The sequence below is a fragment of the Lithobates pipiens genome, unplaced genomic scaffold (genome assembly GCF_037356315.1).
Source record: "Lithobates pipiens isolate NorthernLeopardFrog02 unplaced genomic scaffold, aLitPip1_a1.2 Scaffold_28, whole genome shotgun sequence".
In the NCBI taxonomy this organism is placed as follows: Eukaryota; Metazoa; Chordata; class Amphibia; order Anura; family Ranidae; genus Lithobates; species Lithobates pipiens.
This window is the reverse complement of record NW_027507789.1, coordinates 181,654,734-181,678,024: the sequence shown is the minus strand read 5'-3', so window position 1 is coordinate 181,678,024 and position 23,291 is coordinate 181,654,734. Positions and strand designations below refer to the sequence as shown.

At 45.5% G+C, this 23,291-nt stretch overlaps 1 protein-coding gene across 1 annotated transcript in view; it reads left to right on the top strand.

Moving 5' to 3' along the window:
• The first annotated feature begins 219 nt into the window (after positions 1-219).
• The window catches only part of ITGA3 (integrin subunit alpha 3), a 132,785-nt gene continuing 109,713 nt past the window's right edge, over positions 220-23,291 (top strand). Inside the window, 1 exon segment of the mRNA XM_077460062.1 lies at positions 220-843. Within this exon segment, the coding sequence (XP_077316188.1) occupies positions 686-843 (158 nt within the window). The 5' untranslated portion in view covers positions 220-685.

Below are 23,291 nucleotides of genomic sequence, written 5' to 3'. Positions count from 1 at the left end.
CTTCATATACACAGGAGCTCCAGGCCGGTGGTGGATCAGGTTGGTCTCCAATCACTGTGTGAGCCCCCCTGGTTGTGGTCAGAGATATCTCTGCTGTGTTACTTTTCAGCAAGCAGTGTGAGAAAGTTGGCCTCTTTCCCCTCCCTTTCTCCTCCCCCCTCCCTTCCCTTTGCTCCCAGCACTGGCAGGTGCAGGGGGAGGGGGGGCGTCTCCTTTAAGGGGATCTGTACCGGGGGTAAGGGAGAAAGTTCACCGGAAAGGAAGGGTAGGGTCAGGGTTGGCAAAGACGGGCACAGGGGGTGAAGAGGAGCCTGGGATGGAGGAAGGGAAGGAGAGGGGCACACAGTGATGTGGGTGGGACAGGCAGACAGTGAGTGCTCAGGGGGAGGGACCGACCATAGGGACACAGGGGGGAGGAGGAGGAGGACAGGGACACACTGCAAGAGCTGACACTGAGCTCTCATAGCAGGACACATCCTCACACACACCGGGATCAGAGTTGGGATCGCTCAGATTTGGGATCACTTGGAGTTGCAATTATTTAGAATTGGGATCTTTGAGATTTGGGATTGCACAGAGTTGGGATTTATGGACACAGCCAGGATCCAGATATTGGGATCAGGACAAGTGTGATAATTGTGGGATCGGTGGATGATCATACAGACTGGGAGTTCGGTGTGTGAAGATGATCGTGGTGCTGGTCCTGTTGGCACTGTGCCTGCCGTGCTCAGGGTTTAATGTGGACACCCAGGTGCCGATCATCAAGCAGGCGGGGGTACCTGGGGGGATGTTCGGCTTCTCGGTGACCATGCATCGACAGAGTGACGGGCAGCAAAGATACCTGTGAGTACCCTGTATACCCCATAATTGTATCATTATTCTGTATGTGAGAAGGGCAAGAGTATCTGTATGGCACATGGGCAGTGTACCTGTACAGTTATGCCACATGGGCAGTGTACCTGTAGAGCTATATCACATGGGCAGAGTACCTGTACAGTTATGGCACATGGGCAGAGTACCTGTAAGGTTATGGCACATGGGCAGAGTACCTTCAGAGCTATATCACATGGGCAACGTACCTGTACAGTTATAACACAAGGAGAAAGTACCGGTAGAGCTACGGCAAATAGAGAGTATCTATAGAGGACATGGGCAGAGTATCTGTAGAGCTATAAGATAAGGGCAGAGTACCTGTGAGACTGTGGCACATGGGCAGAGTACATATAAATGTATGCAACATGAGTGGAGAACCTGTACAGCTATGACAAATGGGTAGTGTACCTATAGAGCTATGTGATGTGGGAAGAGTACCTCTACAACTATGGGCCATTGAGCAGGGTACCTGTAAAGATATGAGTAATGGGAATGGTACCTCTACACCTATGGGTCATGGACAGGGTATCTGTACAGCCAAGTGATTTGTTCAGAGTACCTAAAATCTATGGGACATGGGCAGGGCTACCTATAGAGCTATGTGATGTGGGCAGGATACCTGTAGAGCTATGGCACATGGGCAGAGTACCTGTAGATTTATGGCACATGGCAAAGTACCTATACAGCTATGGCACATGGGCAGAGTATCTGTATAGGACATAGGCAGAATACCTTAGAGAGCTATGGCACTTGGGCAGTGTATTTTGTATAGGATATGGGCAGAGTACCTGTAGAGCTATGGCACATGGGCAGAGAACCTGTAGAGCTATGGCATATGGGCCGAGTACCTGTAGAACTATGACACACTGGCATAGTACCTGTAGAGCTATGGCACATGGGCAGAGTACCCTAGAGAGCTATGGCACATGGGCAGAGTATCTTTATTGGAAAAGGATAGAGTACTTATAGAGCTTTGGCACATGGGCAGAGTATCTGTAGACCTATGGCACACGGGAAGAGTACCTGTAGAGTCATGACACACTGGCAGAGTACCCTAGAGCTATGACACATTGGCATAGTACCGGCAGAGCTAAGGCAAATGGGCAGAGTATCCGTATAGGAAATGGGCAGAGAACCTTAGATAGCTATGGCACATGGGCAGAGTACCTATAGAGCTATGGCATATGGGCAGAGTCTCTATAGAGCCATGGTGCATGGGCAGACTATCCGTAGAGCTATTGCACATGGGCAGAGTATCCATAGAGCTATGACACATTGGCAGAGTACCTGTAGAGCTATGACATGGGCAGAGTACCTGTAGAGCTATGACATGGGCAGAGTACCTGTAGAGCTATGACACATTGGCAGTGTACCTGTAGAGCTTTGACACATTGGCAGAGTACTTGTAGAGCTTTGATACATTGGCAGAGTACCTGTAGAGCTTTGCCACATTGGCAGAGTACCTGTAGAGCTTTGACACATTGGCAGAGTACCTGTAGAGCTATGACATGGGCAGAGTACCTGTAGAGCTATGACACATTGGCAGTGTACCTGTAGAGCTTTGACACATTGGCAGAGTACTTGTAGAGCTTTGATACATTGGCAGAGTACCTGTAGAGCTTTGCCACATTGGCAGAGTACCTGTAGAGCTTTGACACATTGGCAGAGTACCTGTAGAGCTATGACATGGGCAGAGTACCTGTAGAGCTATGACACATTGGCAGAATACCTGCAAAGCAGGGGGAGCTGAAGCAGAGACGGGGCACAGGTGACAGGCTTTTTATAAAGATATTGTATGATATATAACTGCTTCATTTTTATCGATAGTTTTTTATTTCCCCAATGTATACTAATGTGAAGATAATGATGTAATTGAAATAATGAAATAATATAAGTAAACATATTGAGGATAATAGTGCTGTATTTGAAAATAAAATAAATCAGGATGAAAACTGAAAAGAAATAATGGAAAGATACATATCCCCCACCTAGATACAGGTCCCCAGTTCTCATCCCCTCCATGGACAATGATGGACCCACCTGGTTATGGGTGGCAGATAGATTCTACTTTAAGAAACAAATACCTTTTTAAAATTGTCAACATTTTGAAAATGATAACAACAAATAAGAGTAATGCTGTTACTTTCATTGTGGTTGTGTTGTAAAACAAGAAAAGGAAGTCCCAAAACAATTTAAAATTGTCACTAGTTTCTATTCCTCTCCATGAATAAAAATTGCCGCCCGGTGCTCTTACCTTCGACCCCCCCGATATTATGGTCTCCACTTACCCATTGTTTCTGCAGAGAATCTATTTTTTCAATCACCATCAAGATAAGAGGATCAAAGGGCTGCCCTTACATATGTAGATATTTACAAACTATACAAAGTATCAGGGTTTATAACACATTTCATACATTGATAAGACTGTTTACATTGTGTTGATGTTTTTTACATATGTATCCAAGAAGTACTGGAAATTATATAGTTCCCATTTCCAGTCTGGTTCCTCCTTTCTCTTCTTATTAACATGCTAATTACATTTGTAGTTATGTTTTTATTTTCATGACATGCCTTATTTTAAAAGCAGTGACATCATCACCGCGTCTCAGTGCTTCTCTATGCAGTGCAGGCATGGTTTTTAATGAGAAGGTATGGTGGAACTCCAGGGTCCTCCATAGAACTCTGACCTCAACCATACTAAGCACCATGCATATGAATTAGAATGTCTATTTTGAGTCAGCTTGTCCACATTTAGGCTGAATGGGAACAAATGTCCACAGGCGCACTCAATAATCATGTGGAACATCTACCAAGATGAGTGGAGGCTGTTATTGGGTTGGACTCCCCACAATGGTTTTGGAATAGTATGCCCAACAAGGTTATATAGGTGTGATGGTCAGAAGTCCACAACCCTTAGTCAAATGATTTACTTTTGTATTCTTACTGCTACAGGGTATAGAAGAAAAGATGATACTCTAATAACAGAACAGATATGGGTTAGTATACTTAGAGCTCCTATACAAATAAGGCATAGTGATTAGGAGCTCTGATTTCTCCACCAGTTGGAAATACAGAAGGGGGATATAGCTGAGATATTTTGGAAAGGATGTACAGTAGACAGAGGTATGGAATGGCATTATACTTGCAGCTTGGAACATTGAACAGGGTATAGGTATGTTCACAAGTCATAGCCTTAGGCCATGGATTCTTGGAGTTTGTCTTCAAGTGGTAACCATTAGAAATTGTATATCTGCAGTTCCTCTATGAGTATGAGACTTACAAAGTTGTATATCTGTGCGTGACATAGCATAGTGAGTGATCTATTGCTATGGCTGGTGTTGTGGTCAGAGGTTAGAGCACCCATTTTCAACCAGGGATTCCTCCAAAAGTGTCTAGGGGTTCCTTGAGCTGTGACTGATTGACATCTCATTTGATGGTGCCCCCATTAGGTCCATCACCACTTGGCAAAGCCAGTAGCATGACACCAGTAACTCTTTTCAGCTGACTGTAAGGGCGGGATTCTAGCCACCAGTGTAAGAGGGAATTCTTCCCAAAGTATATCACTGTAAGAGAAGCATTCTACCTACTGGCCACCAATGTAATGGGACATTCTTCCTACTGAATATTAGGGTAAGAGGGGCATTTTACCAACTGGCCACCAATGTAAGGTGCATTCTTCCAAGTCACCAATGTTGTAAGGGGGGCATCGTTCCCACTGACTATCAATGTAAAAGGGAATTCTTCCCAATGACCAACAATGTAAAGAACATTCTTCCAGTGGAACATTGATGTAAGGGACATTCTTCCCTCTGACTTCCAAAGTAAGGGACATTGGGGTTGATTTACTAGCGCAAAACTAGAGAGTACTAAATCTGGTGAAGCTCTGCGTATAAACCATTTAGCTTCAAATTTTGTTTTTTGTCAAAGATTAATTGAACAAGCTGAAGTTAAAAACTGCTTGGCGACCATGCACAGCTGCACCAGATATTGTACTCTCCAGTTTTAGTAAATAAACCCAATTATTCCCAACATAAGGATCATTCTTACGGGTGACCATAGATGTATGGGGCATTTTATCCACTGACAGCCAATGTAAGGGTCATTCTTCAATTGACCACCAATGTAAGGGTCATTCTTCCCAATCGACCACCAATGTAAGGGGCATTCTTCCCACCGGCCACCAATGTAAGGGGCATTTTCCCACTGACCACCAATGTAATGAACATTCTTTCCATTCACACCAATGTAAGGGACGTTCTTCCTACCAATGTAAGGAGCATTCTTCCTATTGACCACCAATGTAAGAAGCATTCTTCCCACTGACTACAAATGTAAGGAGCATTCTTCCAGCTGAACACCGATGTAAGGGACATTTTCTTGATGGACTTTTTATAGCAGGTGGTTTCCGGAAAATAATTTTTATGGGTTTCTCTTTTCAAGAAAGGCTGAGTTAGAGTAAGTTGCTTCACTTCAAAAAGTTGTATGAGTAACATCAATGGCATGTCTGTGTACCACAATGGAGGCCATAGTATGTTCTGCTTCCTGAGTGTCTTGCTCTCGATAATATCTGCACATAGGCAATCAGACCAGTTCAGGAATTTGTGGGTCATATAAATCACTAGTAACAGGTTAGGGAGGGGACAGATTAATAGAGGTGAGCTGGTGTAAACATGGCTGCCCTGCAGGCCTTTGTCCTTCAAGGCTGGTGGACTTGTAAACCAATAAAGTCTAATGGTGCGTGGTCAAGAAGCTGTTAATGGCAATGATTTGCTGGTTGGGTTTATGTCAGGAAGACTTTGAAGGAAGGGCAGAGATATCTGAGGTTAAGAAGAAGAAGGAGCAGTTTGGTAGGGAAGGGGTTAAGCATCAATGCTCTGCAGGAACCTGGCCAGGGAGGGGCCCCAATGACTGAAAGGCCAAACTTTCCTACCTTCTTTGTTCATCACACCTGCAGATAAGAAAGTTTTACATCCCTGCAGGGCGGGGTGTGCAAATACGTGCAGCATGACGGTACACATCCGGCCGCCATTCAGGTGTACGCGCCGACGAATCACAACGCAGGCTCAGTAATGGTCGTTACTTTTGGCACACAACAGAGAAAAGAGATCTGAGCTGATCAATGGCTGAGATTTTTTTTAATGTTAAGTCAAACTTTGATCTGCTTTTAAATGATTAGTCCACTTTTGTAATAAAATGTGCTATGCAATATGGGGGAACCAGCATTTTATAAAACATTGCTCAGTGGAGAAAACATTAGCTCACTTTAAATGATATTCCTGTAGGCCAAGTAAAAGAAATAACCCTCCCTGCATTTTTTTTTAGGCATCATAGGTGTGCACAGCCTATTTCATTATGGTGTGCACCCCAAAGTTCAAACACACATGCGTGTATATGACACACAATCTCTTTTAAATAAATGTAAACAAACATCTTAAAATCTATTAAAACATGGACAGTGTCAGTAGAGTGGAGGACAGTGTCATATGGGCAGAGGACAGTGTCATATGGGCAGAGGACAGTGTCAATAGGGCATAGGATAGTGTCTGTAGGGCAGATATTGGTGTCAGTAAGACAGTGGATGGTGTCAGCCAGCAGAGCAGTGGACAATGTCAGTAGGGCAGAGGAGGACGGTGTCAGTAGGGCAGAGGAGGACGGTGTCAGTAGGGCAGAGGAGGACGGTGTCAGTAGGGCAGTGGACAGTGTAAGTAGGGCATGGACGGTGTCAGTAGGGCAGTGAATGGTGTCAGTAGGGCAGAGGAGGATGGTGTCAGTAGGGCAGTGGACAGTGTCAGTAGGGTGGTGGAGGGTGTCAGTTAGGCAGAGGAGGACGGTGTCAGTAGGACAGAGGACAGTGTCAGTAGGGCAGAGAACGGTGTCAGAAGGACAGATGACGGTGTCAGTAGGGCAGTGGAAGGTGTCAGTAGGACAGAGGACGGTGTCAGTAGGGCAGAGGATGGCATCAGTAGGGCAGTGGATGGTGTCAGTAGGGCAGAGGACGGCGTCAGTAGGGCAGAGGACGGCGTCAGTAGGGCAGTGGATGGTGTCAGTAGGGCAGAGGACGGTGTCAATAGGGCAGTGGACAGTGTCAGTAGGACAGAGGACGGTGTCAGTAGGGCAGGGGACGGTGTCAGTAGGGCAGGGGACGGTGTCAGTAGGGCAGAGGACGGTGTCAGTAGGGCAGAGGATGGTGTCAGTAGGGCGGTGGACGGTGTCAGTAGGGCGGTGGAGGGTGTCAGTTAGGCAGAGGAGGACGGTGTCAGTAGGACAGAGGACAGTGTCAGTAGGGCAGAGGACGGTGTCAGAAGGACAGATGACGGTGTCAGTAGGGCAGTGGAAGGTGTCAGTAGGACAGAGGACAGTGTCAGTAGGGCAGAGGACGGCGTCAGTAGGGCAGAGGACGGCGTCAGTAGGGCAGTGGATGGTGTCAGTAGGGCAGAGGACGGCGTCAGTAGGGCAGTGGATGGTGTCAGTAGGGCAGAGGACGGTGTCAATATGGCAGTGGACGGTGTCAATAGGGCAGAGGACGGTGTCAGTAGGGCAGAGGACGGTGTCAGTAGGGGAGTAGACGGTGTCAGTAGGGCAGAGGACATGTCAGTAGGGCAGAGGACGGTGTCAGTAGGGCAATGGATGGTGTCAGTAGGGCAAGGGAGTGTGTCAGTAGAGCAGTAGATGGTATCAGCGTTTTTTTTTATTATTATTTTATTGCTCTCTGGGCTGCAAGGGGGAATTGGTGCAGCATGGGGTGATAGGGGAATGCTCAGACACACCTGGCACACCCAATGAGATAGGTTCTTATAATCACCACAGTGCATGCGCGGTTGTATGCCAAATGGAGAGCGCTCATTCCTTAGATGCTGGTGCTGCACCCAACATTCTGTTTTTTACTGCTGTCATAGGACTATGTATTCAAGTGTTTGCCTGGAGTTTAACTTTATTGACTTCATTGCTGACAAATCGTTTTTTTTACCTAACAATCTCTTTTATGTTTATTTCGATCGGCTCTTCCTCCTCTTTCTTCAGCCATTACATCATAGAATTCACCAATAACATTAATCAGGAGGTCACAAGATTATAGGTGTAAAAAGCTGTGGGATCATCTTTAATTCCAAACCAAAGGCGGATATAAAATACAAACCAAACCAAGGCAGCTTTGGATTCATTAGTACATTGTTCATTGGATATCATACCAGCGTAATCTAACTTGGTATTAGCCTCTTGCTGATCCTGTGCAGCAGAGCTTAGACCAGGGGAGGAAAAAACAGCACAAGGAGCCAGTCCCTTCCACCAGACTATATGACTATATGACTATATATATATATATATATATATATATATATATATATATACACACACACAGTATCTCACAAAAGTGAGTACACCCCTCACATTTTTGTAAATATTTTCTTCTATCTTTTCATGTGACAACACTGAAGAAATGACACTTTGCTACAATGTAAAGTAGTGAGTGTACAGCTTGTATAACAGTGTAAATTTGCTGTTCCCTCAAAATAACTCAACACACAGCCATTAATGTCTAAACTGCTGGTAACAAAAGTGAGTACTCCCCTAAGTGAAAATGTCCAAATTGGACCCAAAGTGTCAATATTTTGTGTAATCACCATTATTTCCCAGCATGGAGTTCACCAGAGCTTCACAGGTTGGCACTGGAGTCCTCTTCCCCTCCTCCATGGTGACATCACGGAGCTGGTGGATGTTGGAGACCTTGCACTCCTCCACCTTCCATTTGAGGATGCCCCATAGATGCTCAATAGGGTTTAGGTCTGTAAACATGCTTGGCCAGTCTATCACCTTTACCCTCAGCTTCTTTAGCAAGGCAGTGGTTGTCTTAGAGGTGTGTTTGAGGTCGTTATCATGTTGGAATACTGCCCTGTGGCCCAGTCTCTAAAGGGGTGTACTCACCTTTGTGAGATAATAACAATTGAGATATAGTAGCAGTGCCGGCCTGTGCATTAAGGGCACATGGGTGCCGCCTTTTCTCTCCTGCCACCCCCTCTATCACCAATAGATAGATTCATGCATTCGGCTGTTTTTGAAACACCTGATTAGAGCCATAGGCTCTAATAGGCATCAGAATAGGTGACCTGGGCGGTCACAGGTCACTTAGCTGTGTTAGAAAAGCGAATGACTTTTCGCTTTCCTAACACTAAACAGCCTCTCCACCAATCTGGTGCCCGGGTCTGTTACCTGGCACCTGATTGGCTGAAACAACAGGTGCTGCTATTGGATGCCTATTAGGAGGAGAGGATGGGAGATCAGCAGGAGACGCATGGAGGACCCCGCTCGTCGTTGTCACCCACTGCCCCACCAAGACAGGGTAAGTTCCGGGCAGACGGCGAGCAGGTGGGGGTCAGACTGGGGGCATTCAAGGGCACACTGGCAGCATTTAATGGGCACAAACTATTTTGGCACATTTGTTCAAGTGAATGGGCTGCCCTATGCTATCACGCAAAAAAAAGAGTGTGAAATGCGATGTCGCGTCGCACAGGTGTGAATGGGTCCTAATTGAGCACCCCCCCACTGTATATCCCAGCCCTGACAATGTGCACCCCCACTCTCTTCATCCCCTCATTGTGCCCCTAAACTTCATTCATCCCTCTTCCCCCACTGTGCACCACCAGTCCCTCCACCCCTGATTTCGCCCCCCAACCCTATATAACCCCCCCCCCCGGCTCGCTGGTAGTTGGAGGAGTTCCAGCGCATAGCATGCTGGATGGTGGTAGTCCCATGGAGGAGGAGAAGCATCAGAACCATCATCAACTGCACTGAGCATCACACTGCTACACACTCAGCAGGTACAATCTGCCCACTCTGACCTAAAACTGCCCAGCTGGACCAAGCCACCAAGCTTAAGAGGGACAGAAAGAGGAGGGGTTTGTGCCGCTGACTGGACCAGAACAGGAGTTCACACAGACCGATCTCCTGCCTCCTGTCCAGGGCCCTTGATAAGGGGGTAGCACTTGCCTTTTTGTATAGGGCCCAGGCCCCATAAGTTCAACAGGGGGTTCTCCCTACAATGCTTCAGTTTGTGAATGAACAGGGAGCCTCTAGACAGAGGGCTTCTTGTTCATTCACTCTGCAACTGAGCCTGCAGAAAAAGGATTGAGGAGTCTGTGTCCTCAATCTCTTTCTCTGTTTTACAGTGAGACGTTGCGCGTCTGTTTAGACCCTTGATATTTCACCACCCCCACAGGGTTATTGATAAAACGTGAAAAAGAATAAAAAAAAAAAACCTTGGCACCGCGCAATCGCAGCTAACGGAAAGCGATTGATCTCTACTTGCTATCAGGAGCTCTCCGATCATGTGACCGCCATTGATCTACATATAAAGTAAACCATTCTGCTGCCTCCAGAAACACATTCTAGCATTCAGGTAAATGATGCAAGAGGTGGGACTTGTACAACAGGGCACCATTATTCACTAATGTCTAAATACAGCCCAGGGTCTGGGTAGCTCTGCTGTTTTTTGTTTTCTTTTTGTTTTTTTAGCTTATCTTCATTACTGCACATCTTTGAGTCTTCTTGGCATTCCATTTGGCTTGAGTATTGATATAATGTACTGTCTATATTAGAGATGATGAACAGGCTGCGGACTGCTGGAGCAGTGAGACAGTTAGCCTGACATACAGCAATGAATGCAGATGAGTAAAAATCTTTATATCCTGATAATCTAGGACAAGAATTAAATAAAGTAAATGTTTGCAGGCGCATTGCAGCTGTGAACTCCAATGCTTTCCCCAGTGAGTAAGATAGGTGAGCAGTGGGGCTCCCCACCACCCCATAAAGGTTTAATGCTCATTAGATCTAGGGGGTAGAGTAACAGGCAGGATTACATATAGGGATGAGCTCAGGCGTGTTCAGATCTTAGTCTGTACAAACCTGAGCAAACCCACCAGGATGCGTTTAGGCGCACCTAAACACACACCAAACGCCCAAACGCGTGTTAATCCTAGGAACATTTAGCGCTTGAGCGTTAAGTAATTTCAATAGTAAGAATGCATTATTATTCTGGCCAATGAAATTATTTAACCTGCAAGCACATGACACATCAAACCCCACCTAGGAAAGCTGGGCATGAGGCCTACTTTTTTTACACTGTCCCTCATTCCGGTCAGCTCCAGTGCTACCATCTGGTCTGTGGGTGGCCCTCGGCATCATCACATACAATGCAATGGCCATGCGACCACGGCGGCTTAGGGAGAAGGCTGTAGACGTGCCTGCTAGAGCGAGGAATAAGGTAAGTATTCCTCCTTATTCAGGCACCCCCTTGACATAACAAGCATTCAACCCTTACAGTGCAGAGGGCCCAACTGCAAGGGTAGATATTTATCTAATTCCTGGAGTTGGCCTTGAAACCTCCACTCATACTTTGCATGAAAATGTTGGGTCAGCTTATGTTGCAGCCCTCCACATACCCAAATAAAAAAAAACGCTCAATTAAAGCTATATGGGAGTAAAACATTTGGTAAAAAAAAAAATGTAAAAAAAATCTATCTACCTTTAAGCATGCTCACCTAGATCAGGGTGACGTCACTGCACTGGAGCATCTTCTCATGAGGTTTGGGATCATCAGCTATCCAAAGTTCTGTGGTGGGGCCCAGTGACATCATTGGCACCTGAAAAAACCCGGATTCTAAGATAAGTATTTTTGTGTTTTCTAATATATTTAATTGATTTTATATCAGATGCCACAGGGTACCAGGATCTGACAAAAGCATGGATGTCAAACCTTGGTCCACCAGGAGATGTTCTAGCATCTTCTTATTGGCATTTTGTGTAGGAGTACAGAGGTGGCTGGCATGAACTTGATTATTGGAACTATGGTTAGAATTTGCACAATGGAGCACCTGGATTTTGGACATCTGGGGTACTCCGGAAATAAGAAAAACAGTATAATGGCACCTGGGGGAACCCATTTGTAGGGCCCAAGGGGGAAATTTAACAATGGTAAGAGGAATCTATTGATAGAAATATTGGAGTTGCCATTGCAGAGAGAATCAGATAGTCAGGGGTCACCTGAGCAGAACTCAAAAACAACATCTCCAAGATATGTCCCTTCCTAACCTTCTTGCCTCGTCTACTGCAACTCCCTCCTCATTGGCTTACCTTTAAATAGGCTATCCCCTATTCCGTCCATCATGAATTCTGCTGCCAGATTCATCCACCTTACAAAAAGCTCAGCGTCTGCTACCCCTCTCTGCCAATCCCTCCATTGGCTGACACTCACCCAATGAATTAAATCCAAAATACTAACAACTTACAAAGCCATCCACAACTCAGACCCGAGCTACATCACTAACCTAGTCTCAAATACCAACCAAATCGTTCTCTTCGTTCCTCCCAAAACCTCCTGCTCTCTAGCTCCCTCGTCGCCTCCTCCTGTGCTTGCCTCCGGGACTTCTACTGAACCTCTCCCATCCTTTGGAATTCCCTACCCCAATCTGTCCGAATGTCCCCACCTCTATACACTTTTAGACAATCCCTGAAAACTTTTCTCTTCAGAGAAGTCTATCCTGCCCACACCTAACACCTGAACCTTTATTTTCTCTAGCAGCTCATCCCCCACAGTTATTAGCTTTTGTATCACTTGACCCTCCCTTCTAGACTTAAGCTCTAATGAGCAGGGCCCTCCGATTCCTCCTGTATTGAATTGTATTGTACAGTAATTGTACTGTCTGCCCTCATGTTGTAAAGCATTGTGCAAACTGTTGGCGCTAGATAAATCCTGCATTATAATAATAATAATAGTCTCAGACTTCAGATGACCTTCAACACTGGACATACCATCTAAAGTGTCATAATTAGACAAAGTAGATAAAGCTAACCAGAATGTATAACCTTCTATAAATACATCACAATCATCGTAGTTAAAAAGTGAAAACTCAGATTCCTGTATAAACTAAGCTAGGAATGGTTCTCTTTAAATCCCCACATGTTTGCTTTAAAGGGGATTAATGCTGCGATTCACATTCACTTTAATCCCACACAGCTTGAAGCGAATGGTTCACTGGGCATTGCTCTCTTCGACTCAATGAGCGCCGGGCACAGGGGGCACTCAGCATGTGTTGGGAGCAAATACTGAGAATTCCCTTTTGGCATTTGAGCTGTAAGGGTATCCTTGGGAGAGGTTATTAGGTAAGCAACACATACTCCTCTACCCAATGTGACAATGCCCAGTGCCCCTTGCATAGCTGCCAACATGCCATACAATAAGCCACTCTCAATGAGCTCTCATGGGTATGAACGCCAACCCTCACAGTTTTCCCCCATCTCTCCTTTTTACTTTTTACATTGATTTTATGTCAGGATAGCAAACATGAATCAAGACAGAGAAATCAGCAAATGGAACTTTAGGTTTTTATAATTTAGTTGCGCTGATGGATTACAACACATTACTTTTTATATTGTTTTCATGCTAAGTGATAGTAAGTAATGTGTCAGTATAATACTTCTAGGAATTTATTACCTCCTACAGAGATTCCATTACTCCACTCTCAGAACCATCTATTTTCAGGCTTCATTCATCTACTTCTTGTATTTAAGAACATGTAAAGATAGATAGAAAGTTGGCGTTGCTATCCGGTAGTATTGTAATGATGCTGGCGTAGATGATCTGGTTAATGGGCAGCCAGCTTCTACACCCCATAGGATTTTCATAGTTTCCTATGTACTGTACTAAACTATAGTAAGAATTAAAGCACCACAACACTGCTCAGTAGTCCAGATATAGTTTTATTCCAGTAAAGGTCAAACAAATAATCCAAAGGATAGCCAATGGGTTTTGGAGGTCCAAAAACACCCCCTTTATCAGGGCTTTGAATAGAAGACAATTTATGAGATGAATAATAATCTGGATCTTGGGCGGTTGTTTCTCATGGGTGAATATCTGCACAAACCTCATCAGCAGCTGGTTTGGTACCCCAGTGTTTTGGTGGGGCTCAGTCTTGACAAAGGTGGGATGTACCGAAACGTGGAGTCTCAGTAAAGAAGTTTGTTTTCCATTTTGTGGCTCCTCTTTAAGTTCTATGTGTCTGTGTGTGCCTCCCTCTACAGGTGTATATATATTTATACAATGGTTGATTAAATGTTCAAAGGATAAGTCCACCTCTACGCATTTCCCAAAAAGGTCTCTATGCACCACAGAGTCCCCAATATACAGCGAGGGAAAAAAGTATTTGATCCCCCGCTGATTATGTACATTTGCTCCCTGACAAAAAAACTATCAGTCTATAATTTTAATGGTAGAGACAGAATCACAACAAAAAAAATCCAGAAAAACACATTTTTAAAAATCTTATAAATTGATTTGAGTGAAATAAGTATTTGACCCCTTCACAAAACACGACTTAGTACTTGGTGGCAAAACCCAAGTACTTGGTTGGTAATCAGAGGTCAGACGTTTCTTGTAGTTGGCCACCAGGTTTGCACACATCTCAGGAGGGATTTTGTCCAACTCCAAGTCATTAAGGTTTTGAGGCTGACATTTGGTAACTCGAACCTTCAGCTCCCTCCACATATTTTCTATGGGATTAAGGTCTGGAGACTGGCTAGGCCACCCCAGGACCTTAATGTGCTACTTCTTGAGCCGCTCCCTTGTTGCCTTGTTCATGTGTTTTGGGTCATTGTCATACTGGAATACCCATCCACGACACATTTTCAATGCCCTGGATGAGGGAAGGAGATTCTCACCTGGGATTTGACGGTATATCCATCGTCCCTTTGATGCGGCTAAGTTGTCCTGTCCCCTTAGCAGAAAAACACCCCCAACGCATTATGTTTCCACCTTCATGTTTGTCGGTGGGGATGGTGTTCTTAGGGGTCATAGGCAGCATTCCTCCTCCTCCAAACACAGCCAGTTGTGTTGATGCCAAAGAGCTGGATTTTGGTCTCATCTGACCACAGCACTTTCACCCAGGTTACCTCTGAATCTTTCAGATGTTCATTAGCAAATTTCAAATGGGCCTGATCATTTCCTAGACTGATCATTTCATCAACAAAATCAGCATGGGATGAAATACTTTTTTCTCCTGCTGCTCTCTCTTCCTCAAATCAATGACCACCTCTTCAGCTACTGACACCATTGTCCATCCCAAATTGTCCTGCAGATGGCCGGATGCACCCAGCATTAAATGCATGCCCCATAAAAATCTGAGATGATCACTACTAGTCTCCCTCCCCACCAGCGCATGCACAGTACGCTCGCTCTTGCAGCTCAGCATTTTTGAGAGTATTGGGAAGCAGACTGTGCATACATGGGGGGAGGCTTGGAGTTCTCATTCAAAGATTTTCAAGGCTGCATATCTGGCGCTGGGTGTGTCCTATCATGTGCATTGGGGAGGACAGGGTTGTCAGCAGCTGAAGAGGTGTGCATTTGTCTGGGGGACGGAGCACAGCATTTTAATATGTTGGGGACACTGTGATGCATGGGAACCTGTTTGGGAAACATCCCTAAAGTCGGACTTAATCTTTACCTACTTTCACCTTTTTTTTTTCACCTTCTCCTTCATGCTATCATTTGACATTATTAAATACAATAATTTCAGGTTGAATGAGAAGTTTGGGGTAATAAAGCACGGTAGATAAATTGTACAGGTCTACATATCGGACAAGATAGTAGGAGAGTTCCTGGTGAAGGGTAGATGAATGGATTTGCTTCTAAAAGAAGGTTGACTTTACAAAAGACGTTGAAAGAGAATTGTTGTACGGTGTGTGAAAATCAGCAATTTCTAGAAATCTGTACACAGTAGAAGTTGAGGACTGTTGGTAAGTATACAAGTGTATTTACCTGACAGTAGGAGTGGAGGGTATATATATCATGTGTATAGTATGTGTCTAGGTGTGTGTTACAGCCCCACTTCCCATCACACATTCTTCACATTCCTCCGGTGAATGCATAGCTCTTCCCTGCATCACATACCTCATCTCTTTACAAATCTCTCCCCTGGGGGGGCACAATTCATTCATTCCCCTTCAGCTAAAGAAAGTCGAGCCTTGTACACATAGCAGGGCCTGAGAACTCCCAGTCTGAGGACAATAGGATTAAAGGCCTTTTAAAAGATTTTCTGAATTTCTCTGCTGTGGACGTAAAGAGACCCTGTCATCGCACCTTGCTTTTTGAATTAAAAACTTGTGTTGGTAGAGGATAGTAAGCGCATGCATGCTTCCTCCATATATGCCATCATATGCATTTATGTAGTAGCAGCAGTGGGGCCTAACACTCAGCTGTGTACTCAGTTTGACCACACTTATTTGGCACCCCCAGCACCGTGACAGCGCTTACTAGGCTCCCCTAGGTCTGTGACCATGCCTTACTCCCCCCCCCCCAGCAATATGATCTCAGCACCCCTAGCACTGTGACCACACTCACTCCCCCCCCCCCCACCCCCAGCACTGTGAATGTGTTCACTCAGCACCCCCAGCACAGTAACCACGCTCATTTGTTGCCCTGAGCACTGCGACCATGTTTACATCAGCACACAGCACTGTGAATGCACTCACTTGGCACCCCCAGCACTGTGACTACACTGACTTGGCAGCACCAGCACTGTGAGCTCACTCAGTGTCCCCAGCACTAGCACTTTTACCACACACACTTGGCACCACCAACACTGCAACTGTGCTCACTGGGCGCCTCCAGAGCTGTGACCACACTCACTTGGCATCACCAGCTCTGTAACCACACTCACCTGGCACCCCCAGCACTGTGACTACGCTCACTTGTCACCCCAGCACTGTGACCACTCTCATTTGGTATCACCAGAACTGTGAGCACGCTCACCTGGTAGCCCCAGCACTGTGAGCACGCTCACCTGGCACCCCCAGCACAGTGAGCATGATCACCTGGCACCCTCAGTACTGTGACCACCCTCACTCGGTACCTCCAGCACAGTAACCACGCTCATCTGGTTCCCTCAGCACTGTAACAACATTTACGTCAGAACCCCCAGCACTGTGACCACGCTCACCTGGCACCTCCAGCACTGTGACCACGCTCACCTGGCACCCCCAGCACTGTGACCACGCTCACTCAGCACCCCCAACACAGTAACCAAGCTCATTTGGTGCCCTCAGCACTGTAAGCACATTTACTTTAGCACCACCAGCACTGTTACTGCGCTCACTTGGCACCCCCAGCAATGTGACCACGCTCATTCAGCCCCCCAGCACTTTGACCATACTCACCCAGCATCCCCAGCACTGTGACTATGCCCACATGGCATCCTCAGCATGACTAGTACGTCTTCTCAATCACATGATCACCGTGACATACAGTCACAGGGATCACATGACTGGGAAGCCCATGTAACATCCTCCAACTGAAAAAGGTTGTTGTTTTTCCCATGCTATGACTCGTCAAACTTTAAGGAGTAATTGCCCACTTCCTGGAATGGTCAATTCATGTCTGTGCCGGCCCAGCTCCTGCACCCTTCTGCTAATATATAAGCAGACAGAAGGAGCCTGCGCTGCTACTTGTTAGATCTCAAGCTAGATCAGCGATTTATTATTTGTGCACCCAGCCAGTTGGAGCCAAGTCACTGGAGCACAAAAATGTAAACAAAGCAGGAACTGATTGTTATATGTACAGAGTGAAGGCGGTGTCACTGCTGGCATTATTCAGCTCGGCCTCTCTACCCAGATAAATTTAAGGTTCCTCAGTAGGCCTCAAATGTCAATGATAGCAGGGGGATACTACTGGGTGTCTGCATTGGAGTGACACCTCTGAGGGCTGCTGATGTCACATCCAAGATGGCCGCCTGCAGCAGTCATCTCGGGCCTGTTCATTATCCTAATATCATCAATAATGATAGTAAATACAAAACAAGCTAATTTAGGTCATTACACTGGAATTCATGAGTGGCGTAGACACCTTGTAGAAGAGTGTCTCTGATCTACATGCCAAATGCCTTTGCGTGAGACACTTTCATGGACATGTTGGAAACATACATAAATTTAGTGCAAATGTTATTGAATCGCCCCATAAGCTTTTCTGAGAATATTGTCACTGATATTAATGGTATGGGGACAGGGCCGCTTTAATGGATAGATAGACATTAGATAACCGCCAATTGATCCTGTCAGTGTTTGGTGGTATTAGAGGATGATGTTAGATAACGTCACCTGATCGTTCCAGTTTCCTCAGTGATAGATGATGAAAGAGCGAGCATTAGATATTTGTCACATGATCCTTCTAACTAAGCTATAGTGAGTGATGGTGTGATGTGTAGAGATAAGATTAGCATTTGTACAGATTTTTTTGTAGGGGGAAAAGGGTCCTGTTGTTTCTGTGGTAATAATTCTGCACCTTTCGACCTTTTATTCATAACGTAGGACATTATATAAATTATGTATATTTAAAGACTTGAGTAAGTATGGAGGAGAGCCAAGTAACAGATGATCATATCACTTGGTGCTTTATCATAAAACTTTATTGGAGTGACAAAGCTTATAGTGAAGCCAACGCGTTTCAGGGGAAGAAGCCTCCCCTTACTTCAGAGCTAATAGGTCAGCAAATTAACAAGCGTTCTGATCTATTAGCCCTGAAGAAGGGGAGGCTATTCCCCTGAAATGTTGGCTCTTTTGTAACCTTTGTCACTTCAATAAAGTGTTATGATAAACCACCAAGAGGGATGACCATCTATTACCGTGCTGTCCCCCACACGTACTCAAGTCACTCCAGCTGAAATGACCTTTAACGTCATATCAGGAAGGTAGCAGTTACAAGATCTTAATAGAATCCACTGCCATTATCCAGCTTTGGGGACCAACCCCCAAAGAAGAGTCTGTTACCATTGTGATTAGGGGTGCAACGGATCGTCACGTTCTGTGATCCGTATGGGTGACCCTGTTCGGATCAGCACAGGCCGCGATCCGTGGAGCGCTCCGCGGTCACGGCCTTAGGAAAGGCCGCGGCTTCGGCCTAGCTCCGAAGCGGCAGCCATCTTTCTACACCCAGGCCGTTTACAATGTGATCGCTCCATCAAATGACGGAGCGATCAGTTGTAAACAAACCGGCGTCATGTCATGACGCCGGTTCCTCTCTCCCCTCTCTGTACTGATCTGTATCGGATTGGATGGATGCAGCGCTGTGGGCTGGATCTCTAGTGCCCACAGCGCTGCTCTTTGACAGCCTACTCTGCCAATACCCTGCCAATACCCAGCCATACCCTGCCAATACTCTGCCATACCCAGCCATGCCCAGCCATGCCCTGCCATACTCTGCAATACCCAGCCATACTCTGCAATACCCAGCCATGCTCAGCCAATATTACAGTGGGGGAGATTGTGGATATTACAGTGGGGACTATATGGCGGTGGAATTTTCACAGGTTTTTGCAAATTCAATTATTATTTGCTGATCCAAAAAATTATCTGATCCGTGACTCTGATTCGAGGAACGATCCGATCCGTGAGTTTTTTGATCCGTTGCACCCTTATTGCGATCATATACACTATATTGTAAAAAGTATTGAGACGCCTGCCTTTACACACACATGAACTTTAATGGCAGTCTTAGGCCTGATTCACACTTATGCATTTTTAGTGCTTTTTGCATTTTGTAGATTTTCACCACAGTCCATTTACCATGGTTTCTTATGGAACACGTTCTGTAGTGAAAATCTGCAAAATGCAAAAAGCACTGAAAATGCATAGGTGTGAATCAGGCCTTAGTCCATAGGGTTCAATACTTAGTTGGCCCACCCTTTGCAACTATAACAGCTTCAGCTCTTCTGGGAAGGCTGCCCACAAGGTTTAGGAGTGTGTCTATGAGTATGTTTGACCATTCTTCTAAGGCTCGATTCACATCTATGCATGTTTCTTATGAGCTTTTTAGCAGTGCTTTTTGCGGTGCTTGCCACGTTTTTGGACACGCGTTTTTACCGCGATTTTGCCGCGTTTTGCATTTGGGTTTTTTTTTTACACTGTGGTTGCTTAACAACCAGATATATACAGTCAAAAAATAATGAAAAAATAAAAAAACGCAAATCGTGGCAAAAACGCGGTAAAAACATGGTACTTGCGTTTTTGATGCAGGTCCATTGACTTCTATTACATGCAAAACGCTGCATTTTGCATGAAAAAAAGTCCCCGACCCTTTCAAAAAACGCAGAGGCACAAAAATGCATTGATGTGAACATGTTCCATAGGAACCCATGTTAAAAAAATGTCCTTGCATTTCTGCAAAATGCATCAAAAAACGCGCTAGTGTGAATCGAGCCTAAAACAGGGGTCTCAAACTGGTGGCCCTCCAGCTGTTGCGAAACTACAAGTCCCATCATGCCTCTGCCTTTGGGAGTCATGCTCTTAAAGAGGGATTCCACCAAAAAAAAATATATTAAAAGCCAGCAGCTATAAATACTACAGCTGCTGACTTTCAATAAATGGACACTCACCTGTCCCGGGTTCCAGCGATGCCGGCAGCCGAGGCCGATCGATCGCTCGGCTCTCGGCTGCTGCCGCCACCATTCTAGGTGAGGGAATCAGGAAGTGAAGTGAATCGGCTTCACTTCCCGGTTCCCTACTGCGCATGCGCGAGCCGCGCCGCGCAATAGGAAATCTCCGTGCTGTCACTGGGACCCGTGTGTGTCCCAGCAGACAGCGCGGCAGGGCAGGAAATGGCGTAGACTCCCACGGGAGTCTATGCCCGGAAGTGGGTGTAAATACCTGTCTTTGACAGGTATCTCCACCCCCCTCCCCCCTGAAAGGTGTCAATTGTGACACCGGAGGGGGGGAGGGATCCGATCAGCGGAGGTTCCACTTTAGGGTGGAATCCCGCTTTAACTCTCAGCCTTGCAAAGCGTCATGGAACTTGTAGTTTTGCATAAGCTGGAGGGCCGCCAGTTTGAGACTCCTGTTCTAAAAGCACATTTGTGAGGCCAGGCACTGATTTTGGATGAGAAGACCTGGTTTGCAGTCTCTGCTCTGATTCATCCCAAAGGTGTCCTATCAGGTTGAGGCCAGTCAAGTTCCTCCACCAAAAACTCACTCATCCATGTCTTTATAGACCTTGCTTTGTGCACTGGTCCAAATCATTTGTGTAGAGGGGGAATATGGTGTGGAGTTGTTTTTTTAGGGCTTGCCCCCTTAGTTCCATTGAAAGGTACTCTTAAGGCGTCAGCATACCAAGACATTTTGGACAATTTCATGCTCCCAATTTTGTAGAAACAGTTTGGAGATGGCTCCTTCCTGTTCCAACATGACTGCGCACCAGCTTACAAAGCAAGGTCCATAAAGACATAGATTAGCGAGTTTGGGGTGGAGGAACTTGACTGGCCTGCACAGAGTCCTGACCTCAACCTGATAGAACACCTTTGAGATGAATACGAGCGGAGACTGAGAGCCAGGCCTTCTTGTCCAACATCAGTGCCTGACCTCACCAATGCTCTTCTGGAAGAATGGTCAAACATCCCCATAGACACACTCCTAAACCTTGTAGACAGCCTTCCCAGAAGAGTTGAAGCTGTTATAGCTGCAAAGGGTGGGCCAACTCAATATTGAACCCTACGGACTAAGACTGGGATGACATTAAAGCGGGAGTCACGCAAAAAATTTTTTTTTAAACGTCAGCAGCTACAAATACTGCAGCTGCTGACTTTTAAAATGAGGACACTTACCTGTCCCATGGTCCAGCGATGTCGGCACCCGAGGCCAAACCGTCCCTCGGTCCTCGGATACTGCCACCGCCATCTTCGGTAAGGGAATCAGGAAGTGAATCCTTGCGGCTTCACTTCCCGGTTCCCTACTGCGCATGCGCGAGCCTCCCAATCAGAATGCTCCCTGCTGTCTCTGGGACTCATGTTTGTCCCAGCAGACAGCGCGGCGGGACGGGAAGAGGTATAGACTCCCGTGGGAGTCTATGCCCGGAAGTGGGTGCAAATACCTGTCTTAGAAAGTTGCCAAATGTGACACTGGGGGGGGTTCCGAAAAGCGGAGGTTAAATTTATGTGTGTACCTCCACTTTAAAATGTATATGCATGTAGAGGCAGGCCAGGTGTCCAATACTTTTGACAATATAGTGTTTTTCTATATATTTTTTTTTTTATCGCCTTTTTTAGCTGCTTGTCTATAGTTTTACTTCTTACTCAATGATACATTTTCGGGATTGCTCATATTATCTTCTAGTGTGTTTATACCAAATTTAAAACAAATTCTTCATCAAATCATAGGTTCCTTACTAGATGTTGCATACTACAGGTCAGACAAATTTATTATGGAATTCAGGAGCCATCTGTCTAATCCAGGAGAAAGCAGGATTTTTTTAAGGAGCCAACTCCATTGACAACAACTAGAGAAATCCCAAAAATTTGGTGCCAGCTGAAATTTTTGAGACACATTAGCTAGCCGGCTCCTGGGATTTGTCCAGACCTGCTACTGGTGGACAATGTCCTCTCTCCCAATCATAAAAAGACAAGGCTTGTCCACTTATAGAGAGATGGACCTTAATTATAAGCACCCAACGGGAGATATTCTTGTGTTCTTTATGAAAATGGAAAACAAGAATGGTTGGATCCCTCTTATTTGGCAATGTCCAAATGCTTTGGGCTGTTTCTAGGAGTTATGCGCTATTGGCAATTTTGTTAATCCAGAAAATTCTTATTTTGTTGTTTCATGTATCCAATGTTATATGCCTGTTTGGACGTTTTTTTTTTTAGTTGAGTCAAGAATTCCGAAGACAAGTGAGAACCTGCACTCCTCCACATGTGTAAATTAGAATGACAAGTACATTCCAAACTTTGTAGGTACTTTCAGCCATCATTCACGTATTTACAAGGCGGTGGAGTGTCACGGTGTTAAATTACATGCTTATCCAAAGCTCCCCTTCTTCTAGACCTTGGGGCCCATTCACACCATATACATTGGGCTGTGCTGGGCTGCCTTGTCCAACGCCATCCCAACACATAAACAAGGCTTTTTATTGTTTAAATTGTTTTCTAATATTTTATACATTTTGAGATATTATTGTAAAATGTTTGACAACTGACTTTTTATTGGCTACTTTTTGCTCTTTTCGTGATTAGGTTTCCTTATAAGGTTCTCCCTCTAGTGGCTGTTTATATTTTAGGCAGTGAATTAACATCCTTGCTAAATAAGACCCCTTTCACACTGGGGTGTTTTTCAGGCGCTTTAGCTTTAAAAAAAGCGCCTGTGAAGCGATTGAAAGAAGCCTCATCTGCAATCCCAATGTGAAAGCCCGAGTGCTTTAAGAGCCTTTTCACAATGTCAGCGCCCGAAAAATGCTCGTAAACTAGCAGCGCTTTACCAGGGTTTTTCAAGCACTATTGGGGCGCTTTTAACCCCTGCTAGTGGCCAAATAATGGGTTAAAAGTGCTCACAAAACGCTGCTGCCAAAAGCACGTTTCAGGCGTTTTGCAGGCGCTTCCCATTGATTTCAATGGGAAGGG